Source organism: Apium graveolens, chromosome 7 (assembly GCF_009905375.1).
Source record: "Apium graveolens cultivar Ventura chromosome 7, ASM990537v1, whole genome shotgun sequence".
NCBI classification, from domain to species: Eukaryota; Viridiplantae; Streptophyta; class Magnoliopsida; order Apiales; family Apiaceae; genus Apium; species Apium graveolens.
The window spans coordinates 207021242-207039483 of NC_133653.1; the positions used below are offsets into that span (position 1 = coordinate 207021242).

Sequence of the window (18242 nt, forward strand, 5' to 3'; positions counted from 1 at the left end):
TGCAAATCACGGGTTACCAACTAATATTTATAATTTGAATAAATAATATCTTTGTGTACTCCACGAAATATGCTGTTCTAACAAATTTTAAAAGTTAGCGAAAATCAAACATCAAACTGAGAATTGGGGATAAAAAAATTAAAATACTTAAACTATCTCATCAAGTTCTGGTCTCGACAATTTTAGAACACTGATGGTTTGTTTGCTATGTTTACTTGAATACTTGTACCTACTGTTAACTCCAAAACTGAAAATCTGACCTAAATTTTAAAGTTGACATGTTAAATAAATAAAATTGTACACGCTTATCGTGTGGCTTCTGGTGTTGGGATATCGTCAGCTCAATCATAAACATATAGTTATCATAAACTTTAAACACATAATCAACGAGAAAAACAAGAAATTAAACTCTAAAGAAAGGACTCTTATTATTTCCAGGTTTTTCTGGTTTTGTTTCCCATGCAGGCCGATTTATATTCTCTAGTGTAGAGAGTACTGGTACCGCAGGTTTATTCACTTGAGTGATCCTGAAAAACAAGAAATCGACCAGTGCACCAATACTTTTGCCTCATTTCTAAACAGTAAAACTTACATGTCAATTATCATCTAATGTCATATCAGAAAAATGATTTTATAACATAAGTCCATATTTGTAATGTACACACCAGGCACGTACACAGCATATATATCCATTATTCTGTCTTGTACACATACAAGATCTAGAGTTTCTTATTTTAATGCACACAATTTCCTCACAGATATCAGTTTCTATCCGCCCTTATTTGTTTGGCTGCGAGTCATATGGAATCTGTCGTCTACTTCTCTTGTCTTGGCATTTACATACTGCACAATTGTAAGAATCATCGCAATTAGACATTAACTATAAACTATATTCATTCTAAATCTGTTGTTTCCAGAATTCGACAAAACGTTCAATTCATATTGGTAAAAATTTTGGATTCTGATTGTGAAATGTGTATTAGAGACTATATTTAGTTGTACACTTGCCTCGAAGTTTAAGTCTGTTTTTGTTGCGTCAACTCTTACATACCCAAATTCTGAAATTCGCTTTAAGCTCCAACTATCCACCTGCAGATGTCAGTGTGGAAATTATAATTTAGTAATGCTTCGGTATAACTGAGACTTTTAGCGCTTTTTATCCACAGAATGAATTTAGAGCTTTGTAAGAACGTATGCACAGAGGGTTACCATTTTCTTTCTGTGTTTTGATTGCAACTAATGTTCCGACTATATTTTGTGAAAACACTCTTATAATTTTTAATTGTTGGGGGCACTTTCATATATTTTCAAAAAAATTAATGGTGAGCAAAACTTAAAATTTTGTTTTAGGGGCATGTGTCCCCGTACCCCTTACTAGATCGACCACTGCTCGCACACATGTAAATAAGATTGCAGAGTACAATACTTGAGTCAATAAATCCTCAGGCTATTGTCCAGAATCACAAAATTGTCATAACGATACTGGAAAAATGGCGGGCTTTGGCTGAAAAATGGTTTCGAGGTTTTTCTCTGAAAAATAAAGATTTTAGATGTTTTTACTCTTCAAAAGTACATAGTGTTGCGCGTGACTGTGAGGTGGACATATATAGCTGGCTGCAGGGATGGTTGCTGAACATATAGAAAGATGTAAGATGTGCAGTACTGTACTCACAGTAGATGAAAATGAATCCAACTTAAAGCCAGCCATTCCAATAATGGCATGAACTGGTGCTTTGTAGTTGCTATTATCATATGTATCTACTCCATTTCCGTCTTTCTTAGGCATTGCTTTGCATTCTCCTCCATACACCGCACATGTTCTTTCATAGTTATGAACGTGCCCAAACAGAGCCAAGTCAACCTATTATACATGATGTACATGTAAGAATGCGCACACAAATGTTAAATGTACAAACTAGTGTCTGCAAGTTATTTTTGCATGATTGTTTTTACCTTGTTAGATAGCAGCAGTGGCTCCACTGCTTGGACAAAATCTGTGTCAACACTTGGAACGAGTATCAGTCCATCACCTGGTGTAGAATACATGGGCCTGTGCCTGCAATCCAATCGAACAACTTAATTTATTTAGCTTAATTATGTACTTATATACGTGTAATCTCTGATATCTCAAGCTAGATGTAATTTAGAGATGTGTTATGTTTATTTGAATTAATTAACTTACCCCATGAAAATTAGCCATGGTGTTCTTGTTCGATCAACGGATGCCATGTCCTCCTTCATCCAGGCATACTATAAAAGAAATTACTAGTACTTTTTATTACTTGTTGGAAATTGGTTAAATGTACACTGATACTGTAAATTTAAGATACACAGTTAATTGTTTCCAATCCATTAAGTTACAAAACCGAAAAGCTTAATATGTTTTCAACCTTGTTGTTTTTAATAAGCCCCATCTTAAGTTCTTAGGTTACGTATTTATACATGCTTGCCATGTCAATGTATATATTAACAATCCAATATTTCACCAAGAAATTTAGTTTGGGCAATTTTATCTGTAGGACTGTTTTTAAGGTTAGTTGTGGACATCTCTTCGAAAAATCAGTTCGTATTCACTACCAACATCAAAATCTTCACTGGGGAAACACTAAACTGATTAAATTACCTGCTCGGAGCTTTCAGACCAGTCATGTTCAGTTGAAATGACAGTAAAATGAACACTTCCTTGTTCAATAGAATACCAAGGCTTGTCCTTTGCAGATGTTGGCATCGGGAAGTAGGTCTCGTATGGAACTCCGCATTCTCCGCCTGAGTCAGCAGTTATGTAAACTGATCCAGTGTCAATGTAATCCCTGAAATTTAAACATGTCAAGATTTATATAGAGAGAGATAAGTAATTGGTTTGAAGTTAATAATATCTTCAATCAATCTATTCGAAGACTGTAATTGAGTACAAGATAACAACAAATAAGACCTTATGGGCAATTTATAACATGCTGACTTCATCTCAATATATGGATTGCATGAAGTAGGTAGAAGATATCTCTAGCTAATATAGGCAGTGTTTAAGTGAGCACTACTCAAAATTTGAGAATGGTAGAACCAACTGTTCTGCACTCTTTTCAATGTTGCCATACACTGATCTGCACTCGGTAAATATTCACTCCTGAACCTGTATGTTCCAGGTAGGTAACATACCTTTCATGGTTTCCAATTGCTGTCATGTAAGAAAGCTGAGAAGCGAGGGGACTAATAAGGTGAAGAAAGAAGTCCCATTCTACAAGAAATCCAGTTGCATAGCTTATGTCTCCAATGTGAAATATTGAATTTATATTCCCTGATGATACCTCGCTTGCCAGGGCATTCACTACTGATATCGATCCTGGCTGTGTACATCACAGAATAGTAAGTATATAAATTTATAATATCATTATCATTTATCACCACACTCAAATTTAATTAACCTGAATATAATGTTCTAAAGAAGGGTCACGAGGAGCCTTGCCCATGTCACCAAATGCAAGAAATTTGACTTCATCTGATCCTGCAGCAGGCGGAGTTTTGAACTTTGTATTATTACTCCAACCTGCTGAGTTGCTGCATTTGTTAACATCATATATGCATGATTAGTTTTTCCACTATCGAACTTTTATGTTACACATATAACCGTAACATATATTAAGAAAACTCCAATAGAACAACTTGAGACAACTGAAGAGGCACACCTATGTCTATTTAGTATGAATATGAGTACCATTCATATCCGGATAGGCTAAGAAAACTACATTCGAAGAAGAAGATTTTAAAGGATAGGCAATTAAAAGAGAACAGACAAGTGACCTTCCATATCTGTAGGAGAAAGTAGTGGAAGGTTCAAGGCCAGTCATTACTGCCGAATGAATGTAGCCTGGATCATGCCATCCGAAATCTTTTGCTGGACTTTCCGGGACAGAACCTTTAAATAAATTCCAGAAAAAAAAATTTAGTTCTATATGATGCTGTCTAATTAACTCTGATTAATATTTCCTTAGAAAACTCTAGAATAGGTATCAATGTACTTACTACACATGTCATCTTGTGAAAATGTGGTCACTATAGATGTCTGGGATTTTCCATTTCCATATTGAACTTGCTGTGGTGATTTATCGCCACTGACCCAAGTTACCCTCATCTGCATGCAACACAATGAATAGAATTCAACTTCGCATGAGCAGCGTATATATATAGTCTAATCCGGTTACAACATTTTTCAAGTAGAAATTTTTCTTGGTTTTAGGAGTCCAATTGTCCAAATTTGTAAACTTGCCATCAAAACTAGTTATAGAAAGTACTAGTTTTTGAGTATTTATACTCACTGAGTTTCCTGTGGAGTCGATGCTTGAAAGATGTCCATACAATGGCGTCCCAGGATTTGCAAAAGCCCTTGGTGTGGATCGTTTAAGAATGCAAGGCGTCAAAAATCCGCCAGAAAAGAAGACAAACTCGATGTCAGTTCTGATGTTAATGACATGGAATTGAAGTGAAGCACTGCAGGTTGTTACTAAACAAGCGCCTCCTTTATCTCGTTTCTTGCATTCATTCTTCTTGCATCCAAGGTAACCTGGATCACTGCTCACATACTGTGCCTGCATGCACTTATTTTATTACTGTGTTTTTTTGCTTGTAATTACAAGGCTTGAATTTTTATGTACATGATCTAAATATCAGGTTCAAACTAATTAACCTTTTAGCAAATTAATTATCTAAACCGGCTCAGTTCTGGAGTTCTAGGTAAAATTAGTATTAGGTATGTTTGCTAATTGATTTGCATGTCAGGGATTGTATACCTTCACAGGGTAATGGCAGAGAAGTGGTAATATACTGTCATCCCCAGTTTGCAGGTACTTAATTTCATTTGATGGACAGCTTGTCACGCTGCATGTCAAAGACCAAATCAATCCGTTTGATAATTATAAATAAAGTAGGTTTGTCTACGCCTATATTCATCGATGATCATTACAATTACATGATAACTCATGTAATTATAACCACCTGATAAGAGGCTAATATGTTTCAGGTTATAACTTCTTACTCTGAATGTGCTGGAGACACCATAGCTATCCAATCACTTTCTGCTGGTAGTAAAACTCCAGTAATAGTAACTGTAACGAATTCGTCATCAGAAAGTTGGGAGTTGGTAGAGCTGACAACAATTTGAAGATATGGATTGGGGTCGGGACATTCTCCTAATGATCTCCTGTTTATAGTCCGAAAATCTGATATAGCGGTGTGATTAGCAAACTCAGCTTTTGTTCTGTTATCAACCAGAGGTGCATATCGAGAATAGCAGCTAAAGAAATTACAGAAAAAGAAGATGATAGTGAAGAAAATTCTGAAGAAGTCGAACAAGACGTGTTGTTTCATGATGGTACAAAGATTGATGTTATGTGTTACAAGTTATGATCAAGCTACATATACATTTTCATATACTGATGAATTATTTTTACTCTATAAACATAAGCACCTTATGCATTAAGATTAATGCAGGAATGGTATTAAATGTAAGTTGTTGAAAGGGAAGAATCATTTAGTTAATAATATATACAAGACTATAAATCTGGATTATGTTTTGTAGAGCGGAGAATACGTTAGCCGAATGTGTAATACGCTGGTTCAGTTCCTCGAATGTAACAAGCTGGTAAAATTGATGTTAATTAGGATTTTGTATAAATATTATCGAGCAACAATGGTCTTTTGTTTAATTAGCAATATGTTAGCTATCATGGCTGCTAGCTGCCTAGTTCCTCAGCTTGTTCACTTGGTTGTTATTTCAACAATTTGATTCCTTCAGCATTCTGAAACTTTCATTCAGTTTAATATGTTCTACTTTCTGAGGGTAAATTCATAGTTTTGTGAGAAATTGAAATACTCTAAGAACTTGATTTAAAGCTAATTTATGGACTTGAGTTTCTTCCATGCGGTGCGAGGACTTTGCCATTGTTGGGAAGACTTTGCCATTCTTTTTGACTGCAGCGAAATAAAGTTTACTTGGTTCATTCATGTACCTTGAAACAAGGGTAACATAATTTAGTGTATCTGGTCTCGTGTTTGCCAAATAAATCAGAGAACCAACAAGACTACGATATATTTTCTGATCAAACTTTTCTGCTCCATCATCTTGCTGCAATCTTTCATAACTGCCATAGGCATCAGAACTGATTTGCAGTTCTCCTTGCGAAATCTTTTTAACACGTCCAGAGTATACTTCTCTTAAGAGATAAAAATCGCTCCTTGAGATTGTTTCACTTGTACGCCAAAAAAATATTTCATAATTCCAACTTCAGTTATTTTATATTCTTTCATTACAGCCTCCTTAAAAATCATCCAGCATTTCATCATTTGTTTCCATATAGAGAAAGTTATAAGCAAACAATTAACTGTACCCTCTTTTCTTTACATAGAGTGATGATTCAAATGGACTCCTTATAAACTTATTTTGTTGAAAATAAATTGTTTTTGATGTGCTCTATGTTTTTGTACACTGACATCCTCATTGAATTTCGTTTTGTAAACCCATTTAACTCCAATTACATCTTCTTCTTTGTGATGTTCCACCAAGTCCCAAGTGTAGATCATTTTTAGTTCTTCATCCATTGCCTTTCGCCATGATTCTTTTCTTTAAGGCTTTCTCGTAACTTTTTGTTTCAACCGAAAATAGGACTAATGACCCTAAATACGAGTCATGTATATGTGACGAACAATACTCTTTATTATTGATACTTATTTTTCCAACCTCCTCTAAGTGGGAAATTAGTCTCTATTTATAGGGAGTCTTTAATGAGTTTCTTTCCTTTACAACTGGGCCTCTATTGGGCTTTTTATTACAAACTAATATACTAAACACCTATCTATAGTCCTTCATCTTTCTTCTTTATTCTCAGGCCCAATATTTATCTCACGCGAACATAATTGGAATATCTTTAAATTTGTTGTTTCCATTCTTGATTACACTTGCACAAACAGAAATAAATAGTAATAATGAAAGAATGATGTGATTAAAAATTTGATTAATTCTTGTTGTTATTTTTATTTACACATATTTTATATTATTAATATTATTTTTTAGGGGACGGGATAGAGCAAGAATAAAAAATCAGCAGTTTATACTAATTTGAATATGGGGAGTCTCTTCAGCTTCCCTTTTTCGTACTAAAGGAAAGCTACAGTATTTGAAGAGTTTCGGTTTCTCTCTATTATCTCCTCAGCACCTGTAAGTCTTCTTTTTCACTTATTTCTGTTCTTAGTTTAATCACAAGTCTTCATTTTTAGATTATTAATTCCGTCGAGATTCTAGAGTCTTGATCGTTCAGTTCTTCCATTTGTTAGATTAGCCACCCAGTTCTTGATTTAACTTCCATGGCCGACCTAGGTTCCTCCTCCTCTAAAACAAATCCTTTTCAAAATCCTAAAAAGCGTCCCTTAGAAGAGGGTGATGAGGAATCGGCTATAAATTTAGATAATTTAGAGATTCCAAATTTGAATTCTTGCAGATCGTTTGACTTCATGAACGAGGACGATCTTTTTTCTGATGTTGAGATAGCCCCTAAGGTTTCCCCACCTTTAACCCCCCGTACTCTAGCTTATAAATAGAAAGTTCTTGAAGAGATTCGAGAATTGGGGATTCTTGAATTCCCCCGCGGATGTAGTCTTGACTACATTAGCCACTTTTCTAATCACAAATTAAATATGACTAAGTTAGGTTCTTCGGTTGACTTAAAAAACGGGTATAGGTTGCGGATTCCGACCGCCGACAGAGGACAAGTGTATTTTGATACTTAAAGTAAGCGTCCTAAGATCGTCAATGTCAAGTCTTCTATCTCAGGTTGTCACCCTAAGTGGGTGTATATAGGTGGGAAAAATTTGGAGTTTGTTAGACCTTGTCGGAAAGTTACCCAATCGACCCTCGAGTACCTAAACAACCTTGACAAGTATGATACTGCATACCTCGACGGGTTTCAGGGGTCGAGGCCTGTTTATACGCACAATGATTTGAAAGACTGTAAATTTTTAGAGGATCATCATCGTAAGGATTATTATTTATAATTTGGGGAAAGATTGTTATATTTCTTATTTCTTTTCTTCTTTCAATCCTTATTTTTAATGGCTCGTCTCCCCCTAATAAATAATTTCTTTTTTCAGACGCAGGCGCATCCCTGAAACGGTTGTTAGAGAGTGGATTTTCGGTTGAGATGGATAAAGCCATGATGATGCTGGTGAAGAATTTGAAGGCCGGTGCTATTGATATGCCGAGGGTTGATGAGAATATTTCTTCGAAGACTATTTCCATCGAGCTTTTAGACGATCATGGGAACAAAGTTGTTGGAGGTTCCGAGCGTGTTACTTGCGAAGGGACTGGAAATCCTTCCCGAAAGAGATTGACGAGTGGAGCTGTTGAGACCTCCGAGGTTGCTGGGAAGAAGGTTTATGAAGATGTCGTGGGAAATAGTGTAAACAAAACCATAACGCTAATTGGAAACCGAGGGATTATGCTCCCCACGGTCGACGCTGAGGTGAAAGAAGTCATTCAAGTTGAGATCCGACCCTCTGAGAGGTGGACTGGCAGTTCGTCGTTTCCTCTTCGGGCTTTTCGAGTTTTCAATCTTCCCCAAGATTGTAGTGCTTACGCTAAGAGGTCCAGGAATGAACTTGTTGACCGATGTCTAGGGAAAGCTGGAAGGGTATGTATGTTGTTTTCATTATTATCTTTATTGTGTATTTACTTGACTTGTTTGTAGATCTGTACTTACAGATTCTCCTTTTTCCTTGAATTCGACTTAAATATCTTCCCTGATTTTTGGTTATATTTTGGCAGTATTTGTCCGACATCATGCATATTCTTGAAGAATATAGAGCTGATGAGAGTAAGAGCTCTCCTTCAAAGGTCGAGGAGGAGCGAGACTTACTGAATGGTGAAAAGAAGAAACTGGAGAATGATTTAAGTGAGGCTAAAGGTCGTATCGTCGAGCTTTCGAAGGCGAGTTCTGGTTACCGGACCAAGGTATGTTGTTGTTTGAGTTATCTTTTAACAATTAACATATACTTTTAGATTGTCTTCCCTTATGCTTTAAAATATACATTTAAGTATATATATATATATTTATTTATTTATTTATTTTATAGATGCATATTTTGCTTTGTTAAATGCAGATAAGCGATCTAGAGCTATCAAATGACCTTCTTAAGAAGGAATTAGAAGATGTAGGGTCTCGGGTGAAGAAAGTGGATGCCTCGCTGGTCGAAGAGACAAAGAGGCGCGAGGCTCTAGAGGCTGAAGTTACCGCCCTTTGTGAAAAGAATGAGTCTTTGGAAACAGAAAACTTGAACTTGAAATTGGAAGTAAAGAAGGGGGTCGAGGAGATAGTTGGGGCCCTCGGTGATGGATATGGGCGTTGTGTTAAAAGGATGGAGGCTGCTGGCTTCGACGTGTCTGGTCATGGCTTTGCGGAATACCTCCAAGATTATACTGAGGAGCATAAAGAGGACGAAGCCGCTGGTGTACCTGTCGACCCTTGAAGGCGAGGGATGCCTCGTTAATGATGTAACTTCTGGATATTGATTTAATTTGGTTGAACATTCTATGGTTGTATTTTGGTGGAAATACTCTCGTGCTCACTTCTAAAGATGATGACTTTCTATCTTACTGCTGTGAGTGTGTTTTGCTTTTGTTATAACTTCTTAATTAATGTTAACGGCTTAACTTTTCCCGCATAATTTTTTTGTTGTATAAATGTCTTAACTTTGTTTTTGTATCTTGAAAAACTTTTTCAGTTTTTATGTGATCTTTGTTGCTCGTCTTTGATTTGGTATTTGAATTTCATAACTTGGTGTATGCATTTCGTTGTTTTTTACAATATGTATCGAGTTTTTGATATTTTGTAGAAATAGTTGGTTATGTAATAATATCGTTATTAATCCAACTTTATGTATAAAATGGGAGATTTGAGTTTACTATCCACTTTTTATTTCCTTTTTAGGCTAAGATGCGTCTTTTCCTTCTTTTTATTACCATGACGTTCTTTGGTGACAGGATGTTTTGATTTGTCGGTCCCTATTATTTTCAGACTTAAAATTTACTCATAAGCAACATTTTTCATTGATAAATAGCAAAGGGAAGATTTTTGTTTTAACAGGAATCTCATATCAATCCCTTTTCGTTAAAACTAATTTTTATAGTCTAAATTGACTTTCTTATTTTCATTCCCACAACTTAAATAACTTAACTACTGAAAATATTTCTTCACATGGATAGCATTCCAAGCATTCTTGATTGGTGTTCCCTCAAGTGTCGACAGACGATAGGTTTCTGGCGCAACGACCCCCGTTACTTGATAAGGTCCTTCCCATGGGGCCTTAAACTTTCCCGTGATGGTGGACTGTGAAGCTGCCGACTCTCGAAGAACTAGATCCTCAACCAGAAACTGCTTAACCTTTACTTTTTTGTTGAAATAAGCTGTTGTGCGTGCTTGCTGCTGAAGGACTCTCATTGCAGCCTCGTCCCTAATTTCTTCCATAAGAACATTGTGAAGTTGGATTCCTTCTTGTGAGGCTTTGGAATCAAAATACTCGACCCTTGGTGAGTTGAGGGACACTTTAATAGGTGAAACTGCTTCCGAGACGAAAGCCATTTTGAAAGGGGATATGCCCGTTGCAACCCTAGGGGTCGTTCTATAGGACCAGAGAACATTGGGCAGCTCATCGACCCATGGCCTTGGCAATTCATCGACCCTTTTCTTGAGACCCTGCAAAATTATCCGATTAGACACTTCAACCTGTCTGTTAGCCTAGGGATATGCCACCGAGGATTTGACGTGCTTGATCTTAAGTTGTGAAAGTGTTTCGACAAACTTTTCTCCTACAAATTGGGTTCCATTGTCAGTGACCACGACTCTTGGTACCCCAAATGTAACGACTGGGAAATTTACGTTTATATTATATCATAATCATAATAAATAAGATGTGTTAGTGTGTCATTTATGTGTGATTATCAGTTAAACCCTAATTGTTACGTGTTATGTGCATTCTATGTCATTTCTGTATTTTCAAGATATTTTTCAGATATTTTATTGTGCATTCATCGCTTTCATTTCAAACGTTTTACGACCCAAACTATGATTTTAAAGCCAGTATTTCAAATAAAATAATGGGTCTTATTTTTCATCAAACGGCTTTTACCATCGCATTATTCTAAACATCTAGATATTTTATAAATTTTCTCATTTTACGAAAAATGACTTTTCCGGGCCCCATTGGGGGTCAAAAACCCCACAAAAATCACATTTTTATTTTTATAAAATTATAGGACTTTCATTTATATTATTTCTTTATAAAATTAGGGGCCTATTAATTTTAAAAAGTGTAGAATTAGGACCTTAATTTTAATTAGGAGTAATAATTTTACTACTATAAATATCCTAATTTTTATTTAATTAATCATAATTATTAATTAAAAATCAGAAAAATACCCAAAATTCTCTGCAGTCGGGTTAGAGTTTGTAATTCGGGTCAAGAAATCGAGCAGTGATTCCGATCAGTTTCCGCCATCGTTTACAGTCATGTAAGTACTCAAAACGAAGCTCTTAAAGTGTTCATTCGGTTTGTATCATCAATTTCATGTTTAAATCAGTATATTTTTTATTTTGATTCTAGGGTTCATAGCTGTGATTTGGGGATTTTAGTTCTAAGGGTTGTTGAATGATTTTGATGACTGATATAGATTCTCTGTGTTGCAAGCAATCGATTGGTACTAATTAATTGAACAAACGATACTTAAATCGATGAATTTTATTTATAGGGTTTATGTCAGATTTTCAAAATACAACTTGATAATTTCTGTGAATCTGTGGTTCCTGAAAGGTTAGGGTTATGATTGTATATGTTCTTAGCATTGATTTGCACTATTAAACGTTCAATTTCATGTACGATTCTGCAAATTCAATTTTTGGCCGGAGTTCATGATGATTTTGATCGGAGATAAAGTTTCAGTGATGTTTTTGGCATGTTTTGGCCGTAGTTGAGTTGCTGCAGTTGTGTGGAATTGAAACCCAGTAAAAACCACACCAAACGGTGTTGTTTTTGGCCTGATTTTGACTCGCCGGAATCCTGGCCGATGGCCGGATTCTGGAAAAATCCGGTCATGTTCTTCATGACCCGGATGGTGACCCGGTTGACCCGTTTGTCAACCCGGTTTTGATCTGTTTTGTCAGATGGTTGGTTTCTGACATATGTTTCTGGATTTTTAATTTTAATTTAATTTTATTAATTTTGAAAATCAGATTTATTTATTTTATAAATTGATTAATTAATTATTTAATTAATTGATTTATATTATAAATAATTCTGAATTATTTTCTAAAAATCAGATTGAATTATTTTCTTAATTATTTATTATTTATTAACTATTTATTAATTATTTAAAAATGATTAATTATTTTGATAATTAATCAAATAATTTTCAATAAATCATAATAAATTCATTTTAATTTCAAAAATTATAGAAAAATCATTTTTAATTCTGATTTTTCGTAAATAATGATTTAAAAATTATTTTTGAGTTTTAAAAATTAGTAATAATTATTTATAGTGAATAAAAATTGGAATTATCAGTGTTTAATTGATAATAATTCAACCGTTAGTCCGATTCGAGTGAAACGAAATTCTGTTGACTCAGAAAAATGAATTCTTTTCATTAAAAATAATATAAAAGCTTAATTTATTCTAGAAATTAGTTAATTTTGTTACTTGTTTGATTATCAGTCGCAATGCGTGCCGAGACGAGTTCGAAAAATTCTGGAAAAATGGGAAACGAGTCAAATAACGATCAGTTGAGCGATCAGCGAGTCGATTTTGGTTCTAAAAATTATTTTAACTATAAAAATGATTATGTGCTTATGTGCTTATGTGTAGTACGTGGTTAATTGAGTCTTATTTGCTAATAAATAATACATGAGTCAGTCATAAGCGCATGGGTAGATGTTAGGAACGGTGTGAAGTCGATTCAAGATGCAATTAAAGTACGAAATGACTTAACCAGTCTATTTTGCTAACAGAAGCTAAGCCAGCCAGGCAGTTTGAGTCAGTATTAGTCAAAGGTGATAGACGAAAGTGATCTAATTGCAGTGAGTCGCGCAGAAGGCAAGTTTTTCCCCTATTCTACTTTCAGAATAGTGACATTTCTTCAGATGTTTATCAGATTTGCACTCTTTTGATTCTTGTTCTTATTCACTGATACACACTTGCTATTCCTTTGTTCATATTTCATTTCTATTCTTGATTTCTACGTTCCTTTGAATTCCTGATTCATATTCCATTAATGATACATTGAGATTGATATATTCTGGTGTTTAGAATATATCAAAGCATACCGATTGTTCCGGTTGCTAAGCGATGGACTGGATAATGCTATTTTTTTTGGATTGAGTGTGTCTTAATCATGAGGACCGGGATTTGACTGGTGCCTCGACATGGGTCGTAGTGCCTGGGTACCCGACTGGATCTATATATTGAGATATAGATCTGCATTATATTCTGACTGATCAGCAGAATATAGATGTGAACTTGTGTCCAGTTTAGTTCATTTATACTCACCAGTAATGACCTTCTTTCTATTCTCATGGGGGTTATATTTTTGCAGATATACCAGGGATTACGGATTCATTTAAAATGCTTTAACACTATTTATATTTTGTGGACTTGTTGAGCAATTTTTGGCTCACCCCTTTTTGTTGTTATTCACCTTATTATTTTCAGTTAAGAAGGAATATGAAGCACATCAGGACTCGAGTGGTAAAGAAGCTGGTCAAGCCTCGGGATCCTCTCATACCCAAGGTGTTGATCCCAATCCAGGAAGAAAGTTTTGAGTTGCCCGAACAGGTGGAGTGCTGATAGATAGTGTGTGTGTTTGAATAAAAGTTGAACTTAGTTTAAAATGAATTAGACAATGGTCTGTAATAAAGAGAGCTTGTGAGATTTTGAATTTGGTTTTGTAATAAAGTAGTTAGTGGTTCTTGTTTTCATACTTCAACCTAAAAAGATCCTGATTAGTGTCTAAAGGGGTTTAATTTCATTTCTTTATTATTTGTTGTTAGGAATATATGTGCATTAGTTTGATGATATGTTTAACAAAACACTTAAGTAGAAATCTAGTGTTTGTAGCCTCAACGGATAAGACCACTTTGGCTATCCGTTGATGGTGTAGCTTTACTTAGAAATAAGTCTAGTGTTGTAGCACATTTCAGTCTCTGAATTTGAGATATAATTCTTAAATGTTGAGGAAAATTATAAGTCATGTTGACTACTAAAGGATATGCAGATAGGAAGGCCAATTGTAAATATTTCATGCCTTGTAATTTTGTATAAATGAAATGGTATCAACGGATAACTTAAAGACCTTCAACGGATGAGAAACAAAGCTTCAACGGATGTCTCTAAAGCTTCAACGGATAACATTCTTCAACGGATGAGTGCATCAACGGATAGAGCTTCAACTGCTAACACATCAACAGATAAAGCCATCAACGGATGAAGGCTTCAACGGATGTTCTGTTAAATAGCAGTTGACAAGTGGTAGTTGTACCTACAAACAGAGGCACATGGGTTGACAGAGACAACTGAGATGTGGTAGCCTATTTCAGGAACATCAGAAAAAGTAGTCGTTCTACTCTAGTATAAAGAGGCAATAGTCAACAATGCACTGGAGTAAAATGGAGAAGAAACAAGTGGAGAACTTATTTTATTATTGTACTTTTATCTTTGTCTTCACTTGTAAACTTGGTGTTATATAAACCAAGTAGCAGCTAGTAATTAGAAAAGAATTTTTCCAGAGCTGTTTAGAAAAATCTTGAGAAAAATTATCTAGTTTGTACTAGGATGCAGCTGTGATCAACTTCTTGAATCACAGATTTTCTGAAATACCATCTCTGGTGGAACAACAAATCCACCAGAAAAGTTTTTAAGGTCTGTTGTGTTTTATACTTTTGTGCTTGAATATATATCTGTCTGTATTAGCTTAAAGCAATTCACACACTTGTTTATCTTAAACACACAACCTTTGAAACTGCTCAAAACTTGAAAAAGTTTTGAGATTTACATTCAACCCCCCTTCTGTAAATCTCATTGTTAGTTCACTAGGAATAACAATTGGTATCAGAGCAGGCTCTTGATACACAAAGAGTTTAAAGTTCTTGGAAACTAACAAAGATGAGTAAGAAGGATATTGGAGTAAAAATCCCAGTTCTTGACAAAGACAGTTATCACCATTGGAAGGTGAAAATGCACCTTCATCTACTCTCCCAAGATGAAGGTTATGTAAACTGCATTGAGAATGGTCCTCACATTCCCCACAAAGTAGCCACAGTTGCTACAGCCACAATTGTTGTTGGTCAATCCATTCCAAAACCTAGAGCAGAATGGACAATGGAAGACACAGAAGAAGTCCACAAGGATAAGAAGGCTATGAACATTTTGTTTAATGGTCTTGACAAGGATATGTTTGATAATGTGATAAATTGCACAACTGCCAAAGAGGTTTGGGACACAGTTCAGCTACTGTGTGAAGGTACAGAACAAGTAAAAGAAAACAAAATGCAGCTTCTCATTCAACAGTATGAGTATTTTCATTTTGAAGAAAATGAATCTTTAAATGACACATTCAATAGATTCCAAAAGCTGTTGAATGGACTGAAGCTGTATGGTAGAGTGTACCAGGTGAAGGATTCAAATCTTAAATTTTTAAGATCCTTGCCAAAGGAATGGAAACCCATGACTGTCTCCTTGAGAAACTCTCAAAATTATAAGGACTTCACTCTTGAAAGATTATATGGAATCTTGAAGACTTATGAACTAGAGCAGGAACAGGATGAGGTATTGGAGAAGGGAAGAAAGAAAGGAGGTTCAGTTGCCTTGGTAGCTGAAAATGAGAAAGAATGCAGACAAGAAACTGTGAGATCAACATTAAACTCCAAAGATGGCACAAGCAAATCAGAATCAAGCAAGGGTAAGGAGCAAGTTGCTGAGAATGAAGACAACTCCAGCCAAGATGACTCTGATGGTATTGATGAGCATCTTGCATTTCTGTCCAGAAGATTTGCAAAGATGAAATTTAAGAAAAACACTAGAGCCACTAAACCTCATAAGAACATGGTGGACAAATCCAAGTTCAAGTGTTTCAATTGTGGTATAAGTGGACACTTTGCAAGTGAGTGCAGAAAGCCAACTTCTGAAAAGAAGAAATTTGACCAAGTAGATTACAAAAAGAAATATTTTGATCTGCTCAAGCAAAAGGAGAAGGCTTTCATTACTCAAGAAAAAGACTGGGTAGCTGATGGAGAAGAAGAGGATGAAGATGTGGAATATGTCAACTTGGCTCTCATGGCTGATTCTGAGGAAAATGAAGTTAGTTCATCAAGCAACCAGGGAAACAGAAGAAATCTATGGTACTTGGACAGTGGCTGTTCAAGACACATGACAGGAGATTTCTCCCTGCTCATAGAGTTTAAGGAGAAAGCTGGCCCTAGCATAACCTTTGGAGATGACAGCAAAGGGTTTACTATGGGATATGGCTTGATTTCAACAAGGAATGTCATCATTGATGAAGTTGCATTAGTTGATGGTCTCAAGCACAACTTACTGAGCATCAATCAACTATGTGATAGAGGGAATACAATTTCCTTCAATTCTGAACCCTGTGTTGTCACCAGTAAGAAAGACAACAAAGTGGTTCTAACTGGAGTTAGAAAAGGAAATGTGTACTTAGCTGACTTCAACTCTACTGATGCAGAATCTATTACTTGTCTCTTCAGCAAAGCAAGTCCAGTTGAAAGTTGGCTATGGCACAAGAAGCTATCCCACTTGAATTTCAAGACAATGAATGATCTAGTCAAAAAGGACTTAGTTAGAGGAATTCCTCTAGTTGAATTCTCAAGGGATGGTTTGTGTGATGCTTGTCAGAAAGGCAAACAAAGGAAAGCATCATTCAAAAAGAAGCTTGAAACAACAATTGATGAACCATTACAGCTGCTACATATGGATTTGTTTGGACCAGTCAATGTATTATCAATTGCAAGAAAAAGATATTGCTTAGTGATTGTAGATGATTTCTCAAAGTTTTTATGGGTCTATTTTCTTGGATCAAAGGATGAAGCAAGTGAAATCATTATCAATCACATCAGGCAAGTCAATAATCATCCTGACTTGAAGGTTAGGAATATGAGGAGTGACAATGGAACTGAGTTCAAGAATTTAACAATGAGGCTGTTATGTGAAGAAATTGGAATCATGCATGAGTTCTCAGCTCCAAGAACACCTCATCAAAATGGGGTAGTTGAAAGAAAGAACAGATCTTTAATTGAGGCTGCTAGAACAATGCTTGAAGAATCAAAGTTACCAACATATTTCTGGGCTGAAGCTGTTAATTGTGCCTGCTACACTCAGAATATTTCTTTGATCAATCAAGCTAAAAGCATGACTCCTTATCAGTTGTTCATAAGAAGAAAACCAACTCTAAACTTTCTTCATGTCTTTGGATGTAAATGCTTTATACTGAGAAATCAATCTGACCATAAAGGGAAGTTTGATGCAAAGGCTGATGAAGGGATATTTGTTGGTTACTCAGCTGGAAAATCTTATAGGGTCTACAATCTAAGAACCAACATTGTTATGGAATCTGTGCATGTTGTGTTTGATGATAAAAAGATTGATGGACTAACAGATGAGGGACACCATAAGAGACTCAAATTTGACAACATTGAGATATATTGTGATGATAGTGAAGAGGAGACTGATGGAGATGACACTTCAAAAGGGATTCAAAACATGCCCTTGGATAATGCACAAAATTCTGCATCCGTTGATAGAGGCAATACAGTATCCGTTGAAAGACATAGTGCATCATCCGTTGAAGTACAAAATGAAGCATCTGTTGATCATAGTTCATCAACGGATAATCGATTTACATCATCAGTTGATAGAACTCCAAGTTCCCTGCAAAGGACCAACAACTCAGGGGGAGTTTCAACTAATCAACACTCTGTCTCACATCATGACAATACTGAGGCCACCTCATCTAGAGTATATCTTCCACCTCAAAGGAAATGGACCAAGAATCATCCCTTTGAACTGATCATTGGTGATGCATCATCTAAAGTGCAAACAAGAAAAGCTACTCAGGATGAATGTCTGTATAGTAGTTTTCTATCTCAGGAGGAACCTAAGAAAGTGGAAGAAGCTTTATTGGATCCGGATTGGATATT

At 35.6% G+C, this 18242-nt stretch overlaps 2 protein-coding genes across 2 annotated transcripts; both read right to left on the minus strand.

Annotated features, from left to right (window-relative positions):
- Nucleotides 1–768: 768 nt before the first annotated feature.
- On the minus strand, nt 769–6591 carry LOC141674413 (putative inactive purple acid phosphatase 27). Its single transcript, XM_074481122.1, has 15 exons — nt 6484–6591; nt 6003–6178; nt 5030–5287; nt 4785–4872; nt 4314–4583; nt 4021–4129; nt 3799–3913; nt 3423–3555; nt 3157–3344; nt 2624–2810; nt 2183–2250; nt 1954–2056; nt 1673–1861; nt 1009–1089; nt 769–843 (listed from the first exon to the last, which is right to left on the minus strand). The coding sequence occupies exons 1-15, from the start codon at nt 6589–6591 to the stop codon at nt 769–771; spliced, it is 2148 nt and encodes a 715-aa protein (XP_074337223.1).
- Nucleotides 6592–10217: 3626 nt separating this feature from the next.
- LOC141674414 (uncharacterized) lies at nt 10218–10622 on the minus strand. Its single transcript, XM_074481123.1, has one exon. It carries the CDS (start codon nt 10620–10622, stop codon nt 10218–10220), a length of 405 nt encoding a protein of 134 aa, XP_074337224.1.
- Between the last annotated feature and the right edge of the window lie 7620 nt (nt 10623–18242).

Bases quoted from the DNA above. Each gene is read 5' to 3' on its own strand.
- LOC141674414 (XM_074481123.1), bottom strand. From the start codon at position 10,622: ATGGCTTTCGTCTCGGAAGCAGTTTCACCTATTAAAGTGTCCCTCAAC.
- LOC141674413 (XM_074481122.1), bottom strand. From the start codon at position 6,591: ATGGATGAAGAACTAAAAATGATCTACACTTGGGACTTGGTGGAACAT. The intron at 4,873-5,029 runs GTAAGAAGTTAT...TTTGACATGCAG, and splicing joins GTGTCTCCAGCACATTCAGA to CGTGACAAGCTGTCCATCAA. The intron at 4,130-4,313 runs GTGAGTATAAAT...TGTTGCATGCAG, and splicing joins TCGACTCCACAGGAAACTCA to ATGAGGGTAACTTGGGTCAG.